Source organism: Quercus lobata, chromosome 5 (assembly GCF_001633185.2).
Source record: "Quercus lobata isolate SW786 chromosome 5, ValleyOak3.0 Primary Assembly, whole genome shotgun sequence".
NCBI classification, from domain to species: domain Eukaryota; kingdom Viridiplantae; phylum Streptophyta; class Magnoliopsida; order Fagales; family Fagaceae; genus Quercus; species Quercus lobata.
This window is the reverse complement of record NC_044908.1, coordinates 49,485,834-49,507,224: the sequence shown is the minus strand read 5'-3', so window position 1 is coordinate 49,507,224 and position 21,391 is coordinate 49,485,834. Positions and strand designations below refer to the sequence as shown.

General features: G+C 33.9%; 2 protein-coding genes across 2 annotated transcripts; both read left to right on the top strand.

The window, feature by feature from the left end:
* Nucleotides 1–8,608: 8,608 nt before the first annotated feature.
* LOC115988339 lies at nt 8,609–10,966 on the top strand. Its single transcript, XM_031111871.1, has 3 exons — nt 8,609–9,145; nt 9,921–10,045; nt 10,532–10,966. The coding sequence occupies exons 1-3, from the start codon at nt 8,958–8,960 to the stop codon at nt 10,579–10,581; spliced, it is 363 nt and encodes a 120-aa protein (XP_030967731.1). The 5' UTR covers nt 8,609–8,957; the 3' UTR covers nt 10,582–10,966.
* LOC115990624 (vacuolar protein sorting-associated protein 52 A-like) lies at nt 10,598–18,198 on the top strand. Its single transcript, XM_031114436.1, has 8 exons — nt 10,598–10,735; nt 11,467–11,562; nt 13,517–13,618; nt 14,365–14,448; nt 16,183–16,325; nt 17,158–17,247; nt 17,349–17,499; nt 17,931–18,198. The coding sequence occupies exons 1-6, from the start codon at nt 10,598–10,600 to the stop codon at nt 17,180–17,182; spliced, it is 588 nt and encodes a 195-aa protein (XP_030970296.1). The 3' UTR covers nt 17,183–17,247; nt 17,349–17,499; nt 17,931–18,198.
* Nucleotides 18,199–21,391: the final 3,193 nt, after the last annotated feature.

Sequence of the window (21,391 nt, the reverse complement as noted above, 5' to 3'; positions counted from 1 at the left end):
AAATCCATCATTTTGTAGCTAATTTAACTGTCATTTTTAATGACAAATAATTAATTATGATCTCAAAAGGCAATATTTTCAATATTACTATTTTTGAAATATAGAAATGATTTTATGTTGAGTTATAATTGTTGAACAAAAGACGAAGCTTTTATTTAAAACTTGACTCTTTGAATTACAACACTTTAATTACAAGCACTGATGGCCTAGGGGTGTGCAGCCAACCCGCCAACCCACCAAAACCGACTCGACCCAATCCAACCCGCTGGGTTGGGTCGGTTTTTAGGGCTTGATGGGTTGGGTTGGGTTACAAAATTTTTTTTGATTGCGGGTTAGGTTGGGTTTGGGTCATAAAATTCTAAACCTGCCAAACCCAACCCGACCCACTCATATATTTAATATATATTTAAAATATATTATATAATTAATAAATTTTTTAAAATAACTAGCTCTTCCTATCCTATATAAAAGCCAATTAGTTCACATAAACTCTAGTAAATTACTATTGTTATTTAGTCATTAGTATTATTTGCTTTTAAGGAATTACATTGATACTAATCTTTGGGTTTTTTAAATATATTTATATTTATATTTTTTCTATTCAATATAATAATAATAATAAATAAAAAAATTTGTCCAACCCATGGGTTCAACCCGAACCAACCCGACCCATGTGGGTTGGGTTGGACTTATGTGATGGGTTGGGTTGGGTTAAATGTTTTTGACCCACCATGATGGGTTGGATCAAAAAATCTCCTTAACCTAACCCAACCCAACCCATGGACACTCCTAACTAATGCTTTGACTCACTAACACTAGTGCACACACAACACCTTTCTTTCACTGCACACACGACACTTACTCACCAAATACAATTGCACACACTGACATCTTACTCCTATACACCTAGCTACTAACACTATGACACAACCACTATTGACTTTCTTTTCTTCACTTCACACACTTCACTCACTTCACATCATTCCACTTCACATGTCTTCACCTCACTTCACACAAGTATTTCTCTTCACTGACACTTCACCTTATTCCACACGTCTCACACACCTCACTCACAGCCATCATTACATCTATTTATACTAGATGTATGTAGGTTAAGAAACCGACTTGAAGCTTCTAGCTTCCTCCTTTTTATTGGCATTAAATTAATGCCTTTCTCCAACCTTCTAGACACTGTAGAAATTTGTGGCTGCAATTCACTAGTGTAGGGAAGCTTCTAGAGAAAATGCGAGAACTATCTTGTGCTCTGGTTGTTTCAATCTTCCATAAAGATAGTTTTTTACCTTTTTCAGTGTTTGGTAGCATGAAAAGAATTGGTTAATAGAACACTATCTTTAGTCAATGGAAAACCCTAACAAAAATAAGGCTTATTTTTTTATAGGTTATTAAAAGAAATAAAAAAAAAAAGTTGGAAACAAACTCTCTCTCACGCAACACATAACTACTCCCATAAATATTATCTTCTTTTGGCCACGAAAACAATATTTTCTTTCGTGCCTTCAAAGTCTTTCTCATGATAATCTTTCTCACTTCTTCTCTTCCTTTTGGTTTTTATCTCTTCTTAGGCCCTCATTGTCACTCTTTTTGGTCATCTATTTCACTCTCAGTTTGTCTCTTTCTCTCTCTTTCTTCCTTGTTTCTCTTCCCCTCTGTAACATTGTCATTTGATAAGGTTTTTTGTTTTCTTCCTCAATTGGCCGGGTTCGTAAAGCCAATTCCCTTAATGCAACAAAGGCGAAAGATTGCATTAATATAGTTGTGTTTGTCTTGTCCATGCATTTGTGTCTGTTTGTATTCAGCATATTGGTTTATTTTTTGTATTTAGACTTTTAAGTTGCGCTTTCAATCATAGCAGCAAGCTCCATCGATTTGAAGCTTGGGTTTTAAACATTGTTAGGAGGAATTGTGGGAAAGGTTTGTGGATATGATTTTACCAAGGCACAAAACTCCTAGCTATAAAAAAATAATAATTAAAAAAAAAAAAAACAAAACGTAACATTCCTTAACCTGATTCTTGGAACAATATTTATTTACATGTGAAAATTATTAAAACTTTTAGGTGATGATGTTTTATACTACCAATAATAGGGGCTTTCTTCTAGCTATATCTATGAATGCTGCTCCAATACTAATAATCATAACTTGCAAAAGCGGATCATATTGTTGTGAACTGGGATAATTGAAAGACAGTGTAGTTAATTCGAGATGACCAATCTCCTAAACTTGAGAGAGGGAATAGACATTTTTGGTTAATTTTCTGCTTGTTTTATTCATAATTCCTACATACATAAATACTAGTGAGATAAGCTTCATCACAAGCAAGTCTTAAAACATAGGATCCAACTCCTACTTAAATTTAAATACAAATTGAAATTAAATCCTAATCCTCATTCTAATATATTGCATAATTTTATTAGAATTCTATTCAAATTCAAACTTCTTCAACTACTTCAAAATTATTTTCCATTTGGCCTTGAGACACAGCATTCCCTTCCCCTTTAGATGAATCTTGTCCTCAAGATTCTGCAACATAGAAATTAACCCTTTCTCACATTGATTGGAGAATACTCGGCCTCAGATTTTGAAGTGTTAAAGGAAAATTATGACCATGGAGACTTGCAACAATTCTTTAACCATTTTTGTGAGCACTAGAAACAAATATATCTTGCTTTTCATACCCTTGAACTCATCGGGAATGACAAATTCAATGTGTGAGATTGAGATCAGCTCATCTGAATTCATGAAAAGATCCCTTTGATCAATCTTTTCTACTTCATTGAACCCTTGATCTTCAAACTCAATTTTTGTAGAAAGTGCACCCTCCAACATATTACTTTCTTGAATTGTTGGTGATGCTTGAAGTACATCACTTTGATTCTCTGAAATTTCATGGGATTCTTGATCTTTTGATTGTTCTTTCATTTCCAAAAGTACATTGGATTGTTTATCTAAGAACTCTTTCATTTGATCCCACGAATCTTGCATCCTTGCTATGCTTTTGGACATGTCCTTGACAATCTCTAACATTTGGTTAACATGCTCTGACATTGTTTGTTGTTCTTCAAGATTGAAGCTTTGATATAGGTTAGACATGATTTACCTTAAGCTTGATGCAAAAACTGAATTTTCAATTTTTTTTTTTTTTTGGGTATGAGTCGTGAGTACTAGTGTGTGGGGTTTTCTTTTTGGTTGGGTTAGGAACTATTTGGGGTTTTAAGGCGGGGGCTAGTAAAAAGCAAGTTGGAAGTGGTATGATTATTGGTTGACAAGTTGGACTCTTAATGGAATGGGTTGTTTGGGGCTTGCGGATCTGGTCTTGTTTTGCCTCTTTTTTTTTTTTTTTTTTTTTTTTTTTTTTGGTGGGTTGTAGTTCGTGGCCGACTAAGGAAGATGGTGGTGGTTGGCTTTGATACCAAATGTTGTGAACTGGGATAATTGAAAGATAGTGTAGTCAATTCGAGATGACTAATCTCCTGAACTTGAGAGAGGAAATAGACATTTTTGGTTAATTTTCTGCTTCCTTCATTCATAATTCCTATGTACATAAATACTAGTGAGGAGATAAGCTTCATCACAAGCAAGTCCTAAAACATAGGATCCAACTCCTACTGAAATTTAAATACAAATTAAAATTAAATCATAATCCTCATTCTAATCTACTGCATAATTTTATTAGAATTCTATTCAAATTCAAACTTCTTTAACTAATTCAGAATTATTTGTCATTTGGCCTTGGGCACAACACATATGAATTATAGATTGTAGGGAGTTGGCAAACTATATGAGAATTAATTACTTGTATATAATTGCATAGGTTATAATTCCAATACTGGAAGAAAATCTACTTGAACAACATTATGAAGTGTGATTTACAATGTAACATCATATTTTGCACATTATCTTTTAGATTTATTTGCGACTTCATTTTGAATTGAATTAATACTTCATCTAGTATACTTTTGTATTAGTCTACCCAAGTATTTGGAATTTAATAGCATGTACTAGTGTTGCCATGGGCGGCTCCATGTGCAAGCCAGGGTGGTCACAAGACCATAGTTATCAGAACCGGACCGGATCGGGAGGTCGGACCGTGAAAATCGGAAACCGGGATGAAAACCGGTTTTTTAAGCATAAAGAACCGGATTTTTTGTTAATTCCGTGAACCGTTAAAACCGGGGTTGGACCGTACAAACTGGTGAGAACCATGCGGTCCAACCCCTTAGCAATTTTTTTTTTTTTTTTTTTTTACAAATTTTATTCTACTTAATTAAATTATCCATCTCTTATCAAGGAATAAAAAAAATTATAATTAAAATCCTTCAAAGATATTCAACTTTACTTCAAAAATTAATCATAAATTTTAATGTTTTCATGGTTATTATTTTATTTTATTAACTTTCTTATTTAATTATTAAATATATGCTTGAAAATCATTAAATTTCCCTCACATATATAGATATATTGTCAATTTTGCTAGTTTTATAAATTTAATATCTATATTTAGGCTTTAATTAATTATTTAATTAATTATGACGTCATCAAGGTTCGACCTCGGTTCGACCTTAAAAACCTTGAACCTCTCCCTTTAACGGTTCAATGAACGGTCCGGGTCTGAAAACCTAGTACAAGACCACCTTGACTTGCACCTGACTTGCAAAAACAAATGTATATATACATTTGCTAAAAAAAATTATATGTTAAATTAACCTATTGTGACTACCCTAATAAAAATGTTGAACACTCTGATTTAAGAATTACAAAAATTTGGGTTCAACAAAAATAAGAGTAATGTTACATTCACAACATTTTTATAATAATTTCACAACAAATTCAATGTAGTAAGCTGTTACTAATTCTAATTTGACCCAAATACCGATATTATTTTTTTACTCACCAAGAACAATTTTTTACATAAGATTTATTGTAAAAATATTGTGGACATAACATTACTCCAAAATTAATTCTTCCCCCCAAACATAATCCTTAGTCCCTTTTATAATTTAAAAAAAAAAAAAATTAAATAACAACAATAAATATTAGCCCAAATAACAGTGCACATAAACTAAACAAAAACAAGACAAGACCAAACAACAAGAAGTGAACAAATTGTTCAACAAAAAGCCTATTATATAACAAAAAGATAAAAATCGCTAATTATTTAAATTTGTAGATTGTTCAACCTATTCAATAAAATAATTTCTAATTTCATTTTTCCTTAAAAAATGGTACTAAGAAAAATATTGTGGTTGTGAGTTCTCTTTGATGGTGACGACAGTTATACTCTTTTTGGCTTTACAATTGCAACAATTTTGCCCTCCTTAGTGATTTGACTCACAATTATAGCAAATATTCAAGTTATCGCTTTATTAGATTTTGTATAATTTAAATTTCTTAAAAAAAAATTCCTTAAGTTGCCATTGAGTGTTGCAAATAGAGATCATGAAAATTAAAAAAAAAAAAAATTTTTTTGAGCATTGTATCCACTACCGTTGTTGTAGTCACTACCATTGAGCGTTGTATTCATATATATGAGCAAAATAAGTGGTAGAGATCATGAAAATTGGACAACTAATTTTGATTGTATTCATTGTCAAATTTTTAGTTTAAAAACCAAATTCATACATTGTTTTATTTATTTATTTATATTGACTACATTAGTTGATTTACAAAATACACATGTTATACATGTTTTAAATTATAAAAGAAATTTTATAAAAAATAATTATGCATGCCAAATACTAGAAAATGTTATCAAGCTCATTACCAAACACAGAAAAATGAGAGTTTTCCAAAAAATGCTTTTTGAAAAATGACAAATTTTCCAGAAAACACTAATGCTAAAACAAACAGAGTATTGGAGAGAATTCCGGAAAGAGAGCAAAAGAGAAATGTCCGGAATTAGAGAGAAATTTCTAGAAAGAGAGGCGACGCTTGATTTTTAACAATAATAATTTTTTTTTTTTTTTCAGCCATATAGATCTTTCTCACAACAATTTTTCATAGAGCTCTCGGTCAGATTGCCAACCAACTCAGTAAGTTTCTGCCTACTTGAGCTTTACACACTTTGCTTTCTTCATAACCTCTCCAATTTTCTGAAATTAACTTTTTTTTTTCTTCGGTTGCATCAGAAATTTGTTCAAAAGCTTTTCTGGAATAGACAACTTGTAAGCTTAAATTTATGAAAAGAAGAACCATTATTTTCTCTTTGATTTTAGAGATATGACACTCTTTATCTGCGTCATTGATTAAAATGAATTCACGAGTGCCTGGATGAATCTAAATGTTCAAAAGGTAATTATATAACTACTCAAATCAAATTATGAGGTATATGCTGCAGTTATCTTCTTGGGCCCTCCTCTTTTGGTAGTTTATTTCTAAAATGAAAATAAGAGTGTTTTTTGAGTAAGAGTGTCCAGGGATTAATTGGTTAACCCTAACACATAAAATATTATTCATATATAAAGGAGTACAATGATATTATTATTTTTCCCTTAGCTTATACTTATAACACTCCCATTCAAGCTGGAGAATATATATCATACAATCCTAACTTGTTACATGATAAACCCAAACGAGTCTTACATAAAGCTTTAGTAAAACATATAACCAAGTTGGACTCTTGTAGAAATATATGGAGTAGCAATTACACTATCTTCTACTTTCTCTCGAGTAATATGAAAATCTACTTCTATATGTTTGGTTCGCTCATGAAACACAAGATTGGAAGCAATGTGAATTGTTGCTTGATTATCACAATACATTATTATGCATGTCATGCATAATAATGTATTTGCTTCTAAACTCCTATTTATGTTGAATGATTTTGGTTACATATCTTGGTATCAACTAGTTGCTATGAGGCTGTTTAACTCATATATTGCATTTGTGCTGAACATTTATGGATATTACATGCATGTATTTGCGTGTAAGCATTTCTTATATTTACATAGATTTGGAAGGGTTGAAGAAGGGATTGAAATGTTTCAGCTCAAGCTGAAGCATATTGAAGAAGGTATAGCTTTCAGTGGAATGATCTCAAGGGAAGAAGGTTCAAATAATTGTCGAACAGGAAATTTCAAGGTGGATGTTGCATCTTTTCTTTTTCTGCTTTCATACTTGTTATATATTCCAAGGTGCTTACATGATTTTGATACTCTTATCAATGCTGAATACATGGGAACTTGGCCTGGGCTTACTTGCATCAAAACAATTATAGTTCTGCCGAAGAACATTACAGGTAAGTTTTTCCATTCTCTAAACTTGGCTCATTGAGCTTATCTGATAAAAATCTAGGCATAAGCCCAACTTATGCAGTTAAGCATAGAAACAAAGTAGTCTTTAAGAACTCTACGTTTAATCTCAGCTTGGCTAAAGAAGTGAAAGTGTGAAACTGACTTCATAATTATATAATTGCTCATATAATTTACTTGATAATTATATGACTATTGTAGCTATAAGTCATAAAAAAAATGCATTTAGTAAATATAATTTTAGTGCTTTTAAGACCAAAATTTGAACTTTTCTTTTGTTTGAAATGAGAACTAAAAACAGGGTAATTTCTGGCCAAATGTCTTGTTTTAACTTGTAAATATCATGGCCTTTGAGTACTTCTCTATGTATCTGACCATTTTGTGTAAATAATGGTTATTGACTGTGGAGATTGATTTGTATAAAGAATAAAAATGGGCTATGATGCCAGTTCATGAAGTAAAGTAATCTACTAGACGGAAAAATATATCTTGTTGAGACGAAACATATACACGATACATGGGCAAAGTCAACCCAAGGGAAATGTACTTCTCTTTATTTATTTTATTATTGTCTCGTGTTCTTTTTATTTGTTGTTCTTTTTATATAACCTGTGATATTTTTGTTCTTGAGTGATAACATGTTGCTTATTTGTGTTATTTATTTATTTATTTTTTTAATGCATGACACAAATCTGAGAATCGGGTTGAAACCCTAGATACGTACATGGACATAATGGTGCGGGCGCATCCATTTTTCTGCGTACGAATTTTTGGGCAGAACCTAGATTCCAGTTTTATTTTTATTTTTTGTCATTTACTTGTTTTATTTTACAGATGTAGTAAAGTTTTTATTTCTTTTTTCATGTAAAGTTTTTGTTTCTTTTTTCATGTAGCTTAATTTGCTTTTTGTATGTATATATATCCTTATTTGGTTTCTTTTCTTTTTAGTTAATAAATACAAAAAAATACGAAAAAGTTAATTTCATTTCAAATAAGTGGCTTAGAATTTCATTTTAATTTGATTAGGATCTGTCACAACTTTTGATTAACTTTTCTCTAGCATGTTACTTGAATTCATTGATGTACAATAGATTAGAATTTATTGCGTGTGAGAGATGTTGCATATTTTGGTGCTTAGGGCTATTTCCTCCTAAAGTGTCTTTTAGAATCAAATGGGTAAGGATTTGAATAGACAAGGAAATTAGTGAGGTTGTGGGCCAAAATGGCCCATTACCATCAATTTTGGAAATAATTTGCCCAAAAACACTGTTTCTGAACTATATAGCAATGTACCACTTTTTCGGGTACTCGAGCTCACCAAGCTCGAGTACCATGTTTTTTTAATCCACCCTGGCTTGCTGACATGTGAGGTACACAGCCCTAAAAACACACTATTATCTCTCACTTCTCACTCTCACCTACCCAGAACACACTCTCACTCTCACTCTCACTTACACCTAAACATACAAACCCCAAACCCTCACACCATCGGCGGCAGAAAACCCGTCGGCGTCAGAAGGCTTTCGTCGGCGGCGACCTCTCAGCTCTCTCACTGTCTTAAGAGACTGAAACGACGTCGTTGTGATCTGTTTCGCGTATCGATGATGGTCGGGGGAGTGGAATCGTGGTCTCCGTCGCCGTCGCCTTTAAGGGAGAGGGGAAGGGAAAGCGGTGGTTGTTGGAGGAGCGATGGTAATAGACTTTCCGTTGGATGACAGTGGTGCGACGGCGTTTTCGTCCTCCTCTTCTTCTTCGCCCTTTCTCCACCCAAATTGCCTCGCAGGCTTCGTCGGAGACTCTCGGAGTCTAAGTCCCCGCAGAACTGTACTGTCGAAGATATCGAAGCGAAGCTCCGCCACGCCGATCTTCGCCGCCAGGTCTCTCTCTCTCTCTCTCTCTCTCTCTCTCTCTTTTTGGTGTGGTTCTTGGTTTGTGAAATTACTTGGAACTTAACTGAGCCAATTAATTCTTCAGGTGGTTAAAGATTCTTGTTTTAAACGTGCTGATTAGTTAATTAAACATTTTGAAGACTTATCAATCTGAATTTCATTTACAGAAAATCTTCAGAGATCACCAAACGGTGTGATCGTTCCATAAAAGTTGGTATAGTCTGTAATTTTCTCAGGAGCCAGATCAAAATTTTGATTTTTTTTATCTTGGTAACCAAACATGGTAATAGGATTTGGATATAAGCTTCCTGAATCTCAAAGAATCATGGGTTATGTTATTTATTTATAAATAATTTTTTTTTGGGAGGTTAAAAGTTAAAAGCTTTGTATTGAAGGTTTTTTTTTTTTTTTGGGGGGGGGGGGGGGGTTGTTAGGTAAAGGTGGGTGCTTCTTCTGTTTGAGTTTTTTCTGTTTTGTACTTTCTGGTCTTTCCTTTTCACGTCTGGTGGGCGTCTCTTTGTTCCATTTTCAAAATATTTTGCTTTTTAACATTCTTTCCTTAAAAAAAAAAAAAAATGATTACTTGTTGAATTGAATTTAAATTATCCCTTACTTTTTCAATAAGAAATTTAGTTTTGTACCCATTTTTTAAAATAGTTTTTTGTAGTCATGAATCCTACATTGGTTTTTTTTAATTGTTCTTAGTCCCTCTGAATAGTGAATCTTACATGAGCTTTATTCTATCATGTTGTTTTGGGTGCAGCAATGCGATGGGAAATTGTCAAACAAGGCTCGAGCAAAGCCCAGAAGCCCATCACGGTCCTCATCTAATGAGGAAGATCTTGGTTAGCGCCTTGAAGCGAAGCTCCAAGCTGCTGAGCAGAAGAGGTAATATTTTTGTATTGCATAACTTATTTTTCAGCCTTTTGAAAATGGGGTTGTTTGAGAAAGCTTCACCTAGGAAAAAATTGAAGTTCAAAAAAGCTGTGCTCTGAAAAAGTGCAGTTAGAAAATGCATGTTTGCATTACCAAACATGCATTTTGAGATCTTTGACTTTGACCAAAATGTCAAAATTTTCAAAATGGACCTATCCTACTCAGTTTTTCGAGTAGAAAAATTAATTGTGGTAGCGTACCTGTGCATTAGGCTTAATGTTAATATCTTGTTGACATGGATTCTGGGGACTTATTTCGTTAAGAAAATAATATAGTCTAGATTTTCCTTGTGACCTATAGTATTCGGTGCTGGATGGCTATAAAAAGCTCAAGTTTTTTTCACAACAAGAACTCAAGCAAACCCTCACTCTTCTACCCCAAACCTTGTGATTTTCTAACCTTTCTTTTATTTTTTTTTTTCTTGTGTTACCCAATTAGTAATCCATTATGGGCAGCAAGTTGGTGCCGAGTTCAGTACAACAAAGTGAGCTGAGCGTGTTAACCATGTCCAACCTCGACATCATGAACCACATTTACGCAACCCATGTTCATGGTGACGAAAAGTTTGATGTTGAGTCTCTTTTCGTTCTCGTCGAAAACATCCTTAAGCGTGCCACCCTAATTGTTGACCATGTTGCACTGGTACACTACCATAATTCTTTATTAGAATAAGATGCTCTCTCTCTCTCTCTCTTGTTTATTTTCTTTTTCCTAAAACGGAATTTTAACTTGGACTGAAGCATTCCATAGTTTGGAATACACTATAGTGAGGTAGGGTAGCCATTACTTTTACCAAAGAAATTGAAAAACCACTTCAGCCTTAACGAAGTGGAATAAGCACACAAGGTTGCTTTACATTTTTGTTTCTTTAAAATGAGGGATATGTAATGCAAGTCCATGTTTGGGGACTTGTCTGTGGAGGAGGATGCCAGCATGTAGGATTCATCCTTATGTTTCTGCGTCTTGATTCATTTACAAATACATTATATTCTCATTCCTGTTATATGATGACATTACCCGGTTCATCAGCCTCCAGTTTGAATATGGCATCTTGAAAATACATTTGGTTTTCATGTTTGACAGTGATGATATATCTTTGGATGGCTAGAGCAAGAACTGGAAGAATGCAAAAATGATGATGTAAGTAATTCCATATCATTTCCTTTGAAAATTCATTCCTTTAGATATATATTTTTTATCAACGGTCCTTTAAGCTGCAATTCTTTATTTATTTTATTTCTTTTGCTTTTTCCTTGTACATTTTAATCGTGTTTTATTATGTAAATTGTTTTCAGTTGCTTACCGGAAGAATGCTTTCATGTTTATTTTTAGAGGTTTATATATTTATGACCCCCGTCTCTTTAATAATGTAGGTAGTTGCAAACATACTATTTGAAGGTACAAAATTAAGGGAGTATACAAAGGGGGTTGAGAACAATTTACGGAAAGTTGAATTGGACTCGATTCAGGTTTGTGCTTACTTAACGAAATCCTTTTTTGCCAATCAATAGTTTTATAATTCATAGAGACATGATTTATTTTTGTAAACTTTCTTACTAGGCTTTGCTTTATTTTAACCGGAAAATTGTCTCACGTAGCTCATAGTTCTATGAAGTTCACAACATAAAAGTGTTTGATGCTTTGTTGCCTGAAATCCTATAATTATCCATATAAAAAAAAAATAGTGTAAAGAGGCTTCTCTTCTATGTCAGGAAGTCTTCTTTGTAATGCTTGGTTCTCCACTTCTACATCATATTATATTGTGCAAAACTTTTTCTTCTTCTTTGATTCGTAAGTTTACATGCAATTAGTGAGTTTTGGAACCCAAAACCTTACCCTCCGCCCTTTCTTATTGAGGAGGAGGTGACGTGTTAGCTAGAGCCCATTAGCCATATTGTGCAAAAACTTTGTGGAGCATTGCTTCCTTTCGGAAAGCTTATTGTCATGAGATCATTTAGTTGGTGATTTGGGTGTCGACTCACCATCACTGTTTTTTCATAATGAATTATGGAAAGTTGGTTTTAGTGTCTCATGAGACACTTTTTGCTGAATGTTTTGTTAGTGTAGTTATCCAAGTTAAAACTAGTGGTGATTAACAAATAGACCATGCAGTTATTGGATTGTGATTTATTTGTGTGAAGTTTTGAGAAGCTTTGGTATCAGATCTGGAAGTTTATATTACCGTATCTGCCCTATATTCTAGTACTTTCATATTGCCCAAGTTTCATGCTACTATCATTGTTTCCTTGTGCCAACTTTCTTTGACTGGTTAGATTTTGGACCAAATATATTTTTTTCTGTCCCACCCTTTGTCAATTAACTGCATGGCTCTGTTATCATTTTTATCCTTGTACTCCAGACACATTCTCATTCTCTTAGAGTTGGCAAAGTAAGCCCTACCTCATCTAGTTAGGCTTGCTTGTCTAGGTAGCCTGCATTTAAGGTTATAATAATTAGGTGTAGCACTTGGAGCTAATGGGCCATGAAGGAGGACAGCTTTAGTGACATACACTTTGGGGGCCTTTGGTTCGCCGTGATGTTCAATTACAGCATAATATTACGTTATTGTAATATTACATTAATGTAATCTCAATACAAGAATACAACATTACATTGTTTAGGAAGGGATGAGATTAAGATGATATGATATATTTTGTAATTTTAAATTATAGTAATGTTAGAAAAAATAAAATAAACCAAAAATTTTAATGTCACATTATCGTAATATGCATCATATCAATGGTACATCATAGCGAACTAAACGCCCTTTCATGATGAGCTCTGGTTTATGGTTATTTTTTGGTCATTATTATTAATTAGGTATTTACAATTCTTTAAAATAGTTGTTCTACTTGTGTTGGACATTTTAATTTGTTCTCCTTAGGTTTTGAGTTTGACCAATTTAAAATAGTTCAAGTTGTTACTGTTAGCTTGTGTGCCATTATGGGTTTTACAACTGGCCCAAACTTGCCCTAAAATTGTTAGTTTCCAACTTTAGTTACCTTAAGTGTCGCTTTGGCCATGGCATGTGCATGATCATATCTCCTAAGTGAATAGTTGGAGAAGCATCAGATGTTGCAGGTTGTCTCAATTTATGTGTATGGGGAAGATGTGCTTGAGAGCATGTGTATGCACATCAACTAAGAATAAGACTTTTTTGACTTGTTAGATTGCTCATCCTTTTTGTTGTATTGCTCTTCTGTGGCACTATATTAGATTATAGAAACAAGATTTATTTGGTAAGAATTTAAATAGAAAATGTGTGTTTGGTTTATTTTGATTTTTGATTTTTTTTTTCATTCATTGGTAAAGATTTGTGTCGCAGAGATACCTTTAGAATCCTTTTTGAGTACTCTTTTATTATATATTTTATAAAGATTAAATGTTTTTTATTGCATTAAAACTTCTTCTTCAACGTTGCAGGATTACATAAAAGAAAGTGATAATTTAGTGTTGCTTCATGATCAAATTCGTGAATGTGATAGAATCTTGTCACAGATGGAAACTCTCCTCAGTGGATTTCAAGTATGTTGTCCCTTACTTTGCAATAAGCAATTATTTACTTGCTTGCAGCTTCATTGAGACTGTTTCTCATTTGTTTTATACTGATAAAATATATTTTGATGGATATACACAATTGATCACCCTCTAATAAAACATATTGGCTGAAAATGTAGTTGCATATATCTTTGTCACTTTGCAATGATCATAATTTTTTTTAAAAAAAATTCTTGTATATGTTGACAAAATTATATACATTGTTTTTGCTCAGGGACAAGATTATATGCATTCTTGATTTTAGTAGCGGTTCCTGGATATAAATCACTACCTCACATAAATACCATAAGTTATACATGTTTTCCATTAGTCTATGGTAGTAAAATTTCCCTTTTTCCCAATGCTGGTTACTTTTTGCAAGTACGCTATTTATAAGCTGAAAAAGATTGTAGGAATTAGCTTTATATCACTGCTGCTTTAAGGATGTCATAACTAGTGCAGTCATTTTTTCCCTCTCCTATACATCCATTTGTCAAAATTGATAGTGTTTTTAATTCAACTGTTATATGTAAATAAGGAGAATATGAATCACAAACTTTAGATGCATTTAATGGTATAAAGGCTCTATTTGTTTAACTTTCTTTTTACATTGATTCTTGCAGAATTATTTGTTGTTGTGTTGTTTTGTTTTTTATCCTCTTCTTTTAGTAAAACCCCAGGGTTTGAATTCTACTTTTCAATGAAGGTTTTCTCCTTACCTCTTTTTGTCCCAGGTTGAAATTGGTTCCATAAGTTCAGACATAAAAGTCCTCCAAGAGAAGTCTATGGATATGGGCCTGAAGCTTAAGAATCGTAAGGTATCATTGTTTGTATGAGTAGCTCCGCTTCATTGTTTGTTTGGAGTTTAAATTTTGAGAACCACAGAAACATGCTTGTATATCTATTAGATGTTAATGACCACTAGTTAGTAAAACAAAAACATAAGAAAAATTGTATTTGTTTGAAGTTCCTCTTGGGGGTTATATGTGCTTTTTCAATGATATTTTGTGGCAACAATTTCTCAGCAGGGGATAAAGCTAGCTGAGTAATGATTCTTCAATTGGTGATTTGTGATATGACCTAGTTGGATTGCATTCCTTGTCTTTTTCAATGACAAGTTTCTTTCTCTTTTAGATTTATGCAGTTTTTGTAATTGATTGTCTACACCAGTATATCTCCTGTATACTTGGGTGACTCTTTTTTCTGATTTATATAATCTTATTACTTATCAAAAAAGAAAGGGTACCATTTTTGAATTATTATTGATATGCAAAATGTTTTTGTGCTGTGATAACATTTTACTTCTTTTTGGAGTTAAAAGAACACAACCGAAAAAAGTGTGAAAATGTGGGGAAAAACTTTTTCGAAGTTTTTCTATCTGAACAATTTTCCTGGAAGTGGGCCATTTGAGTAATGCCAAAGTGACATCTCTAAATTATTGTTCTATAAACCTTTCCGTTTTTCTTATGATTGTTCTATGTTCTATAAACATTCGGCAGAATCAAAATTGGCAAAGTTTGTCGAAGACATTATAGTCCCTCCAAGGATGGTTGACATAGTCGTTGACGGAGAGTTATTTCTAATTTTTGTAGAGCCTGCGTTTTTACTGTTACTGTCATAATTGCTATTATTACATGTTTCTCGTAGCTTTCAAACTTGCTCACAGATGGTCTTGGCTTACAAACTTGCTCATTGATGTCCTCATCCAAAAAATTGTTTTTGTTTACCCTTCGTTTACATGTCCGTTACTTAAAAAGAAGAAGAAGAGTTTCAGTGATTTACCCATCCAATGAGATTATCAGGACTTTGGTTATTCTTTAATGTTTGGGATTTGAATTATGAGAAAAGCATTGATACATTAATCTGAGAGAGGTCTATTTGTGCTTCATTTATTTTGGTTTACAGTTGCCTTAATTAAGAAGGCTCCTTTTTTAATATTTTGCTACAAGCTTTACCCTTTTGCCTTGATACCAATCACATCAAGCCTTGGATGGCAGAATGGGATTTACATATGCTCTTTTATGCTTGATTTATATCATTGTTATGTCCTTGTAAGGCTTGCTAGGTTGGTTTGAGGGAGAACTTAATGTGTGGAAAAATGTGTTTACTTGAAATGATTAACTGTTCTCATGTTCTCTCTCGCCCCTCCCTTATTGTATTAGTGATTCAATCATTGCATGATGGGTTACTTATCGAAAAAAAAAAAAAATCATTGCATGATGGGGTTATTGTGGATTGATTGTGGAAAGATCTGGTCATCTGCTTCATTTGCTGCCCATCTTTTTTTTATTAAATTGCAACTTAGAGTAGCACTTTCTAGATGTTTTATGCTTATATACATGATTTAGGCTCTTCTGATATTCACATTATAGGTTAAAGTTGATTTGTTAATATGCAGGACATATCTATAACACAATTGAGCTACAACATACGTCCTTGAATGTGCATGGTGTACAGTCCATGTTGCTTCCTGGTTAACATAGTGATTTGGGAGATTTTTGTGTTCTGTTTCTTTTATTGCTGTTAACATACTTGCAGTGGAATTTGTCCAGATCAATGATGAATACATGAGAACTCTTGAGATTCTGAGTAAGAAGCTGAAGTTTGTAGAAGTGGATCCTATGGTCAAAGCTTCAAAAGCTCTGAAAGACGTTCAACCTGAGCTTGAAAAAGTTAGGCAGAACAATCTGCAAAGGTTATTGACTAGAATTACTGGATGCTTTGGTTGATGATGATTATTCAATTTCTTGTGTTATTGTATGTTTTAAACCTACCAAAATATTAATGTGAGAGCCCCTGTACAATGTCATGCATATCATATACACTAATCTGCCCATGTACATATTTGGATACAATATTGTTTGTATGGACTGTTTAATTATCAATTAGTAATAGCAGTCCTTATTGTGCACAGGAAGAATCCCAAGCTTGTGACTTGATGAGTTAACACTCTTGTGACCATTTCAATCATATATGTTAGAAAGGACTACAATTTGACATCTGTAACTTGAATAGAGTTGGTTATTAGTACTTAGGTTTGATACTTGAACATAATTTTGTTGACTGAATATTAGTTTTGGTCAACATTTTAATCTATATTTACTGATAATCAGATGTTTTTAGTTTGCTTCTTCAACTGAAGTTAGAGTTTTGAGGTAATTGCTAAGGTCAAAGATTTCCTCAAGGCAAGGGTAGGGATAAAAGGTTTTTTTCAACAATTCTCGTCTTAGTTAGCTTCAACAGAAGGTAGCCAATCCAAATTTCATTCATTTGATAAGGATTCAACATGTACATTGTATAGTATTGAGGCCAGAATGTCTTATTAATCAAAATTTGAATAGTGACCATTTTGTACTGAGAACCTTTTAGAATTACAGTGACCATTTGATGAATTGTATGTATGGCCAAACTTTTTCTTTGTGCTGAACTTTACTGTAATGAAATGACACATTTCTTTGTTTCAGTGGAATTCATTTTGTTGCCAATCAACTCTCTCATTTATCTTATATTTCGTCTGCCTTGTGCAGTATTCAGTTTTTGGTTCATCATTGACTATTGGAGGAGTGATTGGTGGATTAGTAAGTGGAAGGATTGCAGACCTTTTTGGTCGGAAAGGTGTAAGTTTCTTTTGTCACCTTTTTGTATCTTAAGGCTCACTGTAAACTTGTAAATCTATAAACTTTGTTTGTGTGTGTTTCTTTTTACTATTGTAATGCAGGCAATGTGGTTCTCTGAAATCTTCAGCTTGGTAGGGTGGCTCGCCATTGCATTTGGAAAGGTGCTCTCTCTTGTCCTTCATTCCAGTTACGCTGCATTTGATTGTCAATATGTTCAAGTAATAAGGCAAACCGGAAGTGGTGGAAAGGGTTGTAAGTTCTAACCAACTTCTATAACTTGTAATAACCCTAGAATCTTTTAGGAGCCTCAGGATTTATAATAAAAAACCTTCAATCAACAAATTGAGAAAAAAATTAGGGAGTATTAAATAACTGAATATATTATTGATAGCTTTGCCTTGAAGGCTAGTAACTCCCTTTCGTTATGGTAACAATTCTACACTTAGTAAACGCTGGACATATAGAAGATTAATATTGATTTTCTAGGATGATAATTAAATATTCTTGACTTTTAATCCCAATTCACCTTGTCTTGCATTTTCTCAATGAAGTCACACGAAGCATCAGGATGTTATGGAAGGAACTATTCTTAGAATGAATTCCAACTCCCAACTAGTTTTGAAAAGAAAACCTTCTGATTATACCTAATATCTTACTTTTTTTTATCTTTTTTTTTTTTCAAGTTACTTCCATTTGTTATTTTCATGGAAGTTGTGGAAGGGCCAAGATATTATTCGAAATCAACATGAATCAGGTCAAGGGAATCACTCATTCTACATTTTCTCTGTTGGGTTTCAATCACTAATGGAGTTCACTGTTTGTTATAGAACATTTGGTGGCTCGATCTTGGGAGACTTTCATTGGGAATTGGCATTGGAATTTTTTCCTATGTGGTAATTTATTTGTGTTAACATTTGATGTATCTATTTAAAAGACACAAAATAATGCTCAAGTTCTTATACCAAACAGGTACACATTGCAGAAGTAACACCTACAAATCTTAGGGGACCATTTGCATCAGCTAACGAGGTATAATGAAATCATTGTGGCTTTAAACCAATCTCCAACTCATTGTTAACATACCAATGCTTTGTCAAGAGCGCAGTTGCTCCTAGCTTGTGGTGTTTCACTAATGTATTTCATCGGAAATATCATTACCTGGCGTACCCTAGCATTAATAGGTAACTTGTTTCTTGGTCCTTCACTAGTCACTAAATTATGGTCATCTGAAGGGAAATCTGTTAAAACAATAAAATTGGTTTCATTTTCAGGTACTACTCCATGTCTTGTACAACTAATGGGATTATTCTTCGTTCCAGAGTCTCCTAGATGGCTGGTGGGTCCAAATATCTTTATGGGAATGTAATTTATATGTTGTTTTAATTTTGTGACTAAAAAGAAGACGATTTAGAAGTATTAGTGAAGAAGAGAAAGATCAATTTTTATGACATGTAACAATATTTTTTCATTATTTCATGACTATATATATGTGTCTCAATTGGACTTTATTGTAGATGTGGGATTTATATTATGGGTGAAAGCTAGTAGAAGTATATCACTATGTTGGTATTGGCTAGCACGTGCAGCCCAAAGTAGTTCTGAAAAAAATAGGATTGGGTACCAACCTGCCAATTTGCAAAATCGTCAACATTGGGTACCCAGTCCTATTTTGAAAATTGGCAGGTTGGTACCCGAGCTTGGTGAACTCAGGTACCTTGTGAAGTACCCGAGTCCACCAAGCTCGGGTACCAACCTGCCAATTTTCAAAATTGTCAACATTGTACCCAGTCGTATTTTGTTCATTTGCAGGTTGGTACCCGAGCTTGCTAGACTCGGGTACTTCACAAGGTACCCGAGTTCACCAAGCTCGGGTACCAACCTGCCTATTTCCAGAACTTACTTGGGACAACTGAAAAAAAAACTAGGCAGATTAGTACCCGAGTTCACCAAGCTCGGGTACCAATCTGCCTACTCCGGAATTACCCAGTCCAAATTTCACAACAGAAAAAAAATGACTGTCAGATTAGTACCCGAGTCCACCAAGCTCAGTACATGGGTAATTCTCTTTTTTTTTTGAATTGGCAAGAATTAATTAGAATGGTTTTGTATCTTCTTTCAGTTTTTCTTTTTGCGTCTTTCAGTATCTCAGTATTTATCCGTCATGTGATGATTTACTTTAAAGTTGTAAATCATGAATCAGACCAATAGGAAAGCATTGAAAAGCTTTAGCTGCCCTGATTATCATCAAGAATGTGACCGAAATTATTATCATCATCAAAGCCTGATTCAAGAAGCGATAAAAATGGAGAAAAATATCAAATAGAAATCTACCATTGATTAGTCTTGAAGGGCAATCATATTATTTCTTGTATCAAACTTGAGATCCTGGCTTAGTTTGACATTACGCAACATGTACAGCAACATAAAATCATGTCTTTGGTAGTACTAAAAAGGATATAAATCTAAGCACCCATAAAAGCATTTCAAGCCTTTCAAGATGAGAGTAGTATGATAACAAAAAGGAGATCAAAGGCAAGGCCCACTAATAATGATAGCCATGCCATAAAAGGAAACTATAACAATATTAGTAGTTAGATGAGCAGTTGGCAGCACTTCCAACTCTTGGCATGCCGACATTTTCCCTCTTCGACTCTTCATCCACAGTGAAAGTTACACCACACACCTGACCAGAAATTTCCACCTTGGCACAGGCTTCACCTCATTAAGGGGGTGTTCATAACTCCTCAAGCCTCCAGACGATGTGAAGAAGCATCCTTTGGAAAACAACAGAAACAGATAAATCAGCAACCTAGTAGTCATGCTCATGATGTAATATCAAACAAATAGACTATAGTATTAGTATCTGGAAGTTCATTCTAATAATTACACAAAATCAAAACAAGTCCTACTTTTTTGAACTTTTTTTAACAATGTGGTAGATAAATGACAGCACTTGATAAATGGGAAAATGAGTTAATTAGAATACCATCAATTGTTGAAATATTTTGCAAAAATAGGGACTTCAGCATGCTGAATTTGAATACTTATCACTTCATTCACATCATATCCTATTTTTTGTTTCAATCCAATGGATGATACGATTGAAAAACACTTGTAAGAAATGGGCATTAGCATTTTACACATAATGATCCAACACATACAAAATCAACACTATAAATAATGCAGTCATCAACACCAAGCATAAGAAGAGAAAGTCTTAGTCCCAAAACTTTGGAATTGGGTATGCATCCTCAAGAGACTAATTGGAATGAACCACATGTACACAAGCAACGATGATATTTTAACGATATATGTCATAGTTGGTCCTTCAAATTTTTTCCAATCTTTCTTAAGTTATAAAAATACATAATTGAATGGCATATAGCATGCATTTTGTTTCAAGTTGCATTTAGAAGAATGCCACGGTTTAAAATTAGCGTACCTAGTCTGCGACACCACCACTTGTCGGTACCTCATTCCGCTTAGGGCATGTTCTTCGGTTATGCCCCTTTTGGTCACACAACCCGCATTGCACCTTCCTCCCCCCCTCCTTCCACGGTGTGGTTCTCGGCCGTCTCCCACTCTCGTCCATCTCATTCCTGATTTGTGTTGAGACAGGGCGGCCTTTCTCTCGAATCAATCGGGGGTTAGGGAGGACCCTTCGAGTTTCTTCAGGATCCGGCCATGATAATCTATCTTTCAACGCAGGGAAAATGGGAGCATAGCTCCGAAACAGTGCATCCACGCTATAGCATGGGTCAATGTATTGCTCTGCATCATGTCGATACCTAATACAAACTGCAATGACATGTGAACATGGTATCTTGTACAACTTCCATTTTTGACATGTGCAACTTCTTTGCAACAAATTAACTCCATGTGTGTGATCCCCATGTCCAGCACTCTCTGGATTATGCGGTGTATCTACTTGATATGATTGTTGTTGCGCGCTCAATCTTGTCACCCTATGACGCTCCGCCTTCGCCTTATTTCTCATGAAGATATCCAAGGCATATTTAGTCCATTTTTGTCCCGAATTTGACTGTGCTATGCTCTTATTGCGACGATCATCGAAGTAAGAATTCAATTTGAACCATGTGTATTTCACCATTGCCATAATGGGCAAGCTACGAGCACCCTTTAG

What these genes read in the sequence shown, in the direction of transcription:
- LOC115988339 (XM_031111871.1), top strand. Translation starts at nt 8,958, where the DNA reads ATGGTAATAGACTTTCCGTTGGATGACAGTGGTGCGACGGCGTTTTCG. An exon ending in ACGCCGATCTTCGCCGCCAG is followed by an intron (nt 9,146 to 9,920) that starts GTCTCTCTCTCT and finishes TTTTGGGTGCAG; the next exon opens with CAATGCGATGGGAAATTGTC. An exon ending in CAAGCTGCTGAGCAGAAGAG is followed by an intron (nt 10,046 to 10,531) that starts GTAATATTTTTG and finishes TTACCCAATTAG; the next exon opens with TAATCCATTATGGGCAGCAA.
- LOC115990624 (XM_031114436.1), top strand. Translation starts at nt 10,598, where the DNA reads ATGTCCAACCTCGACATCATGAACCACATTTACGCAACCCATGTTCAT. An exon ending in TGAAGCTTAAGAATCGTAAG is followed by an intron (nt 14,449 to 16,182) that starts GTATCATTGTTT and finishes GAATTTGTCCAG; the next exon opens with ATCAATGATGAATACATGAG. An exon ending in AGGCAGAACAATCTGCAAAG is followed by an intron (nt 16,326 to 17,157) that starts GTTATTGACTAG and finishes TGCCTTGTGCAG; the next exon opens with TATTCAGTTTTTGGTTCATC.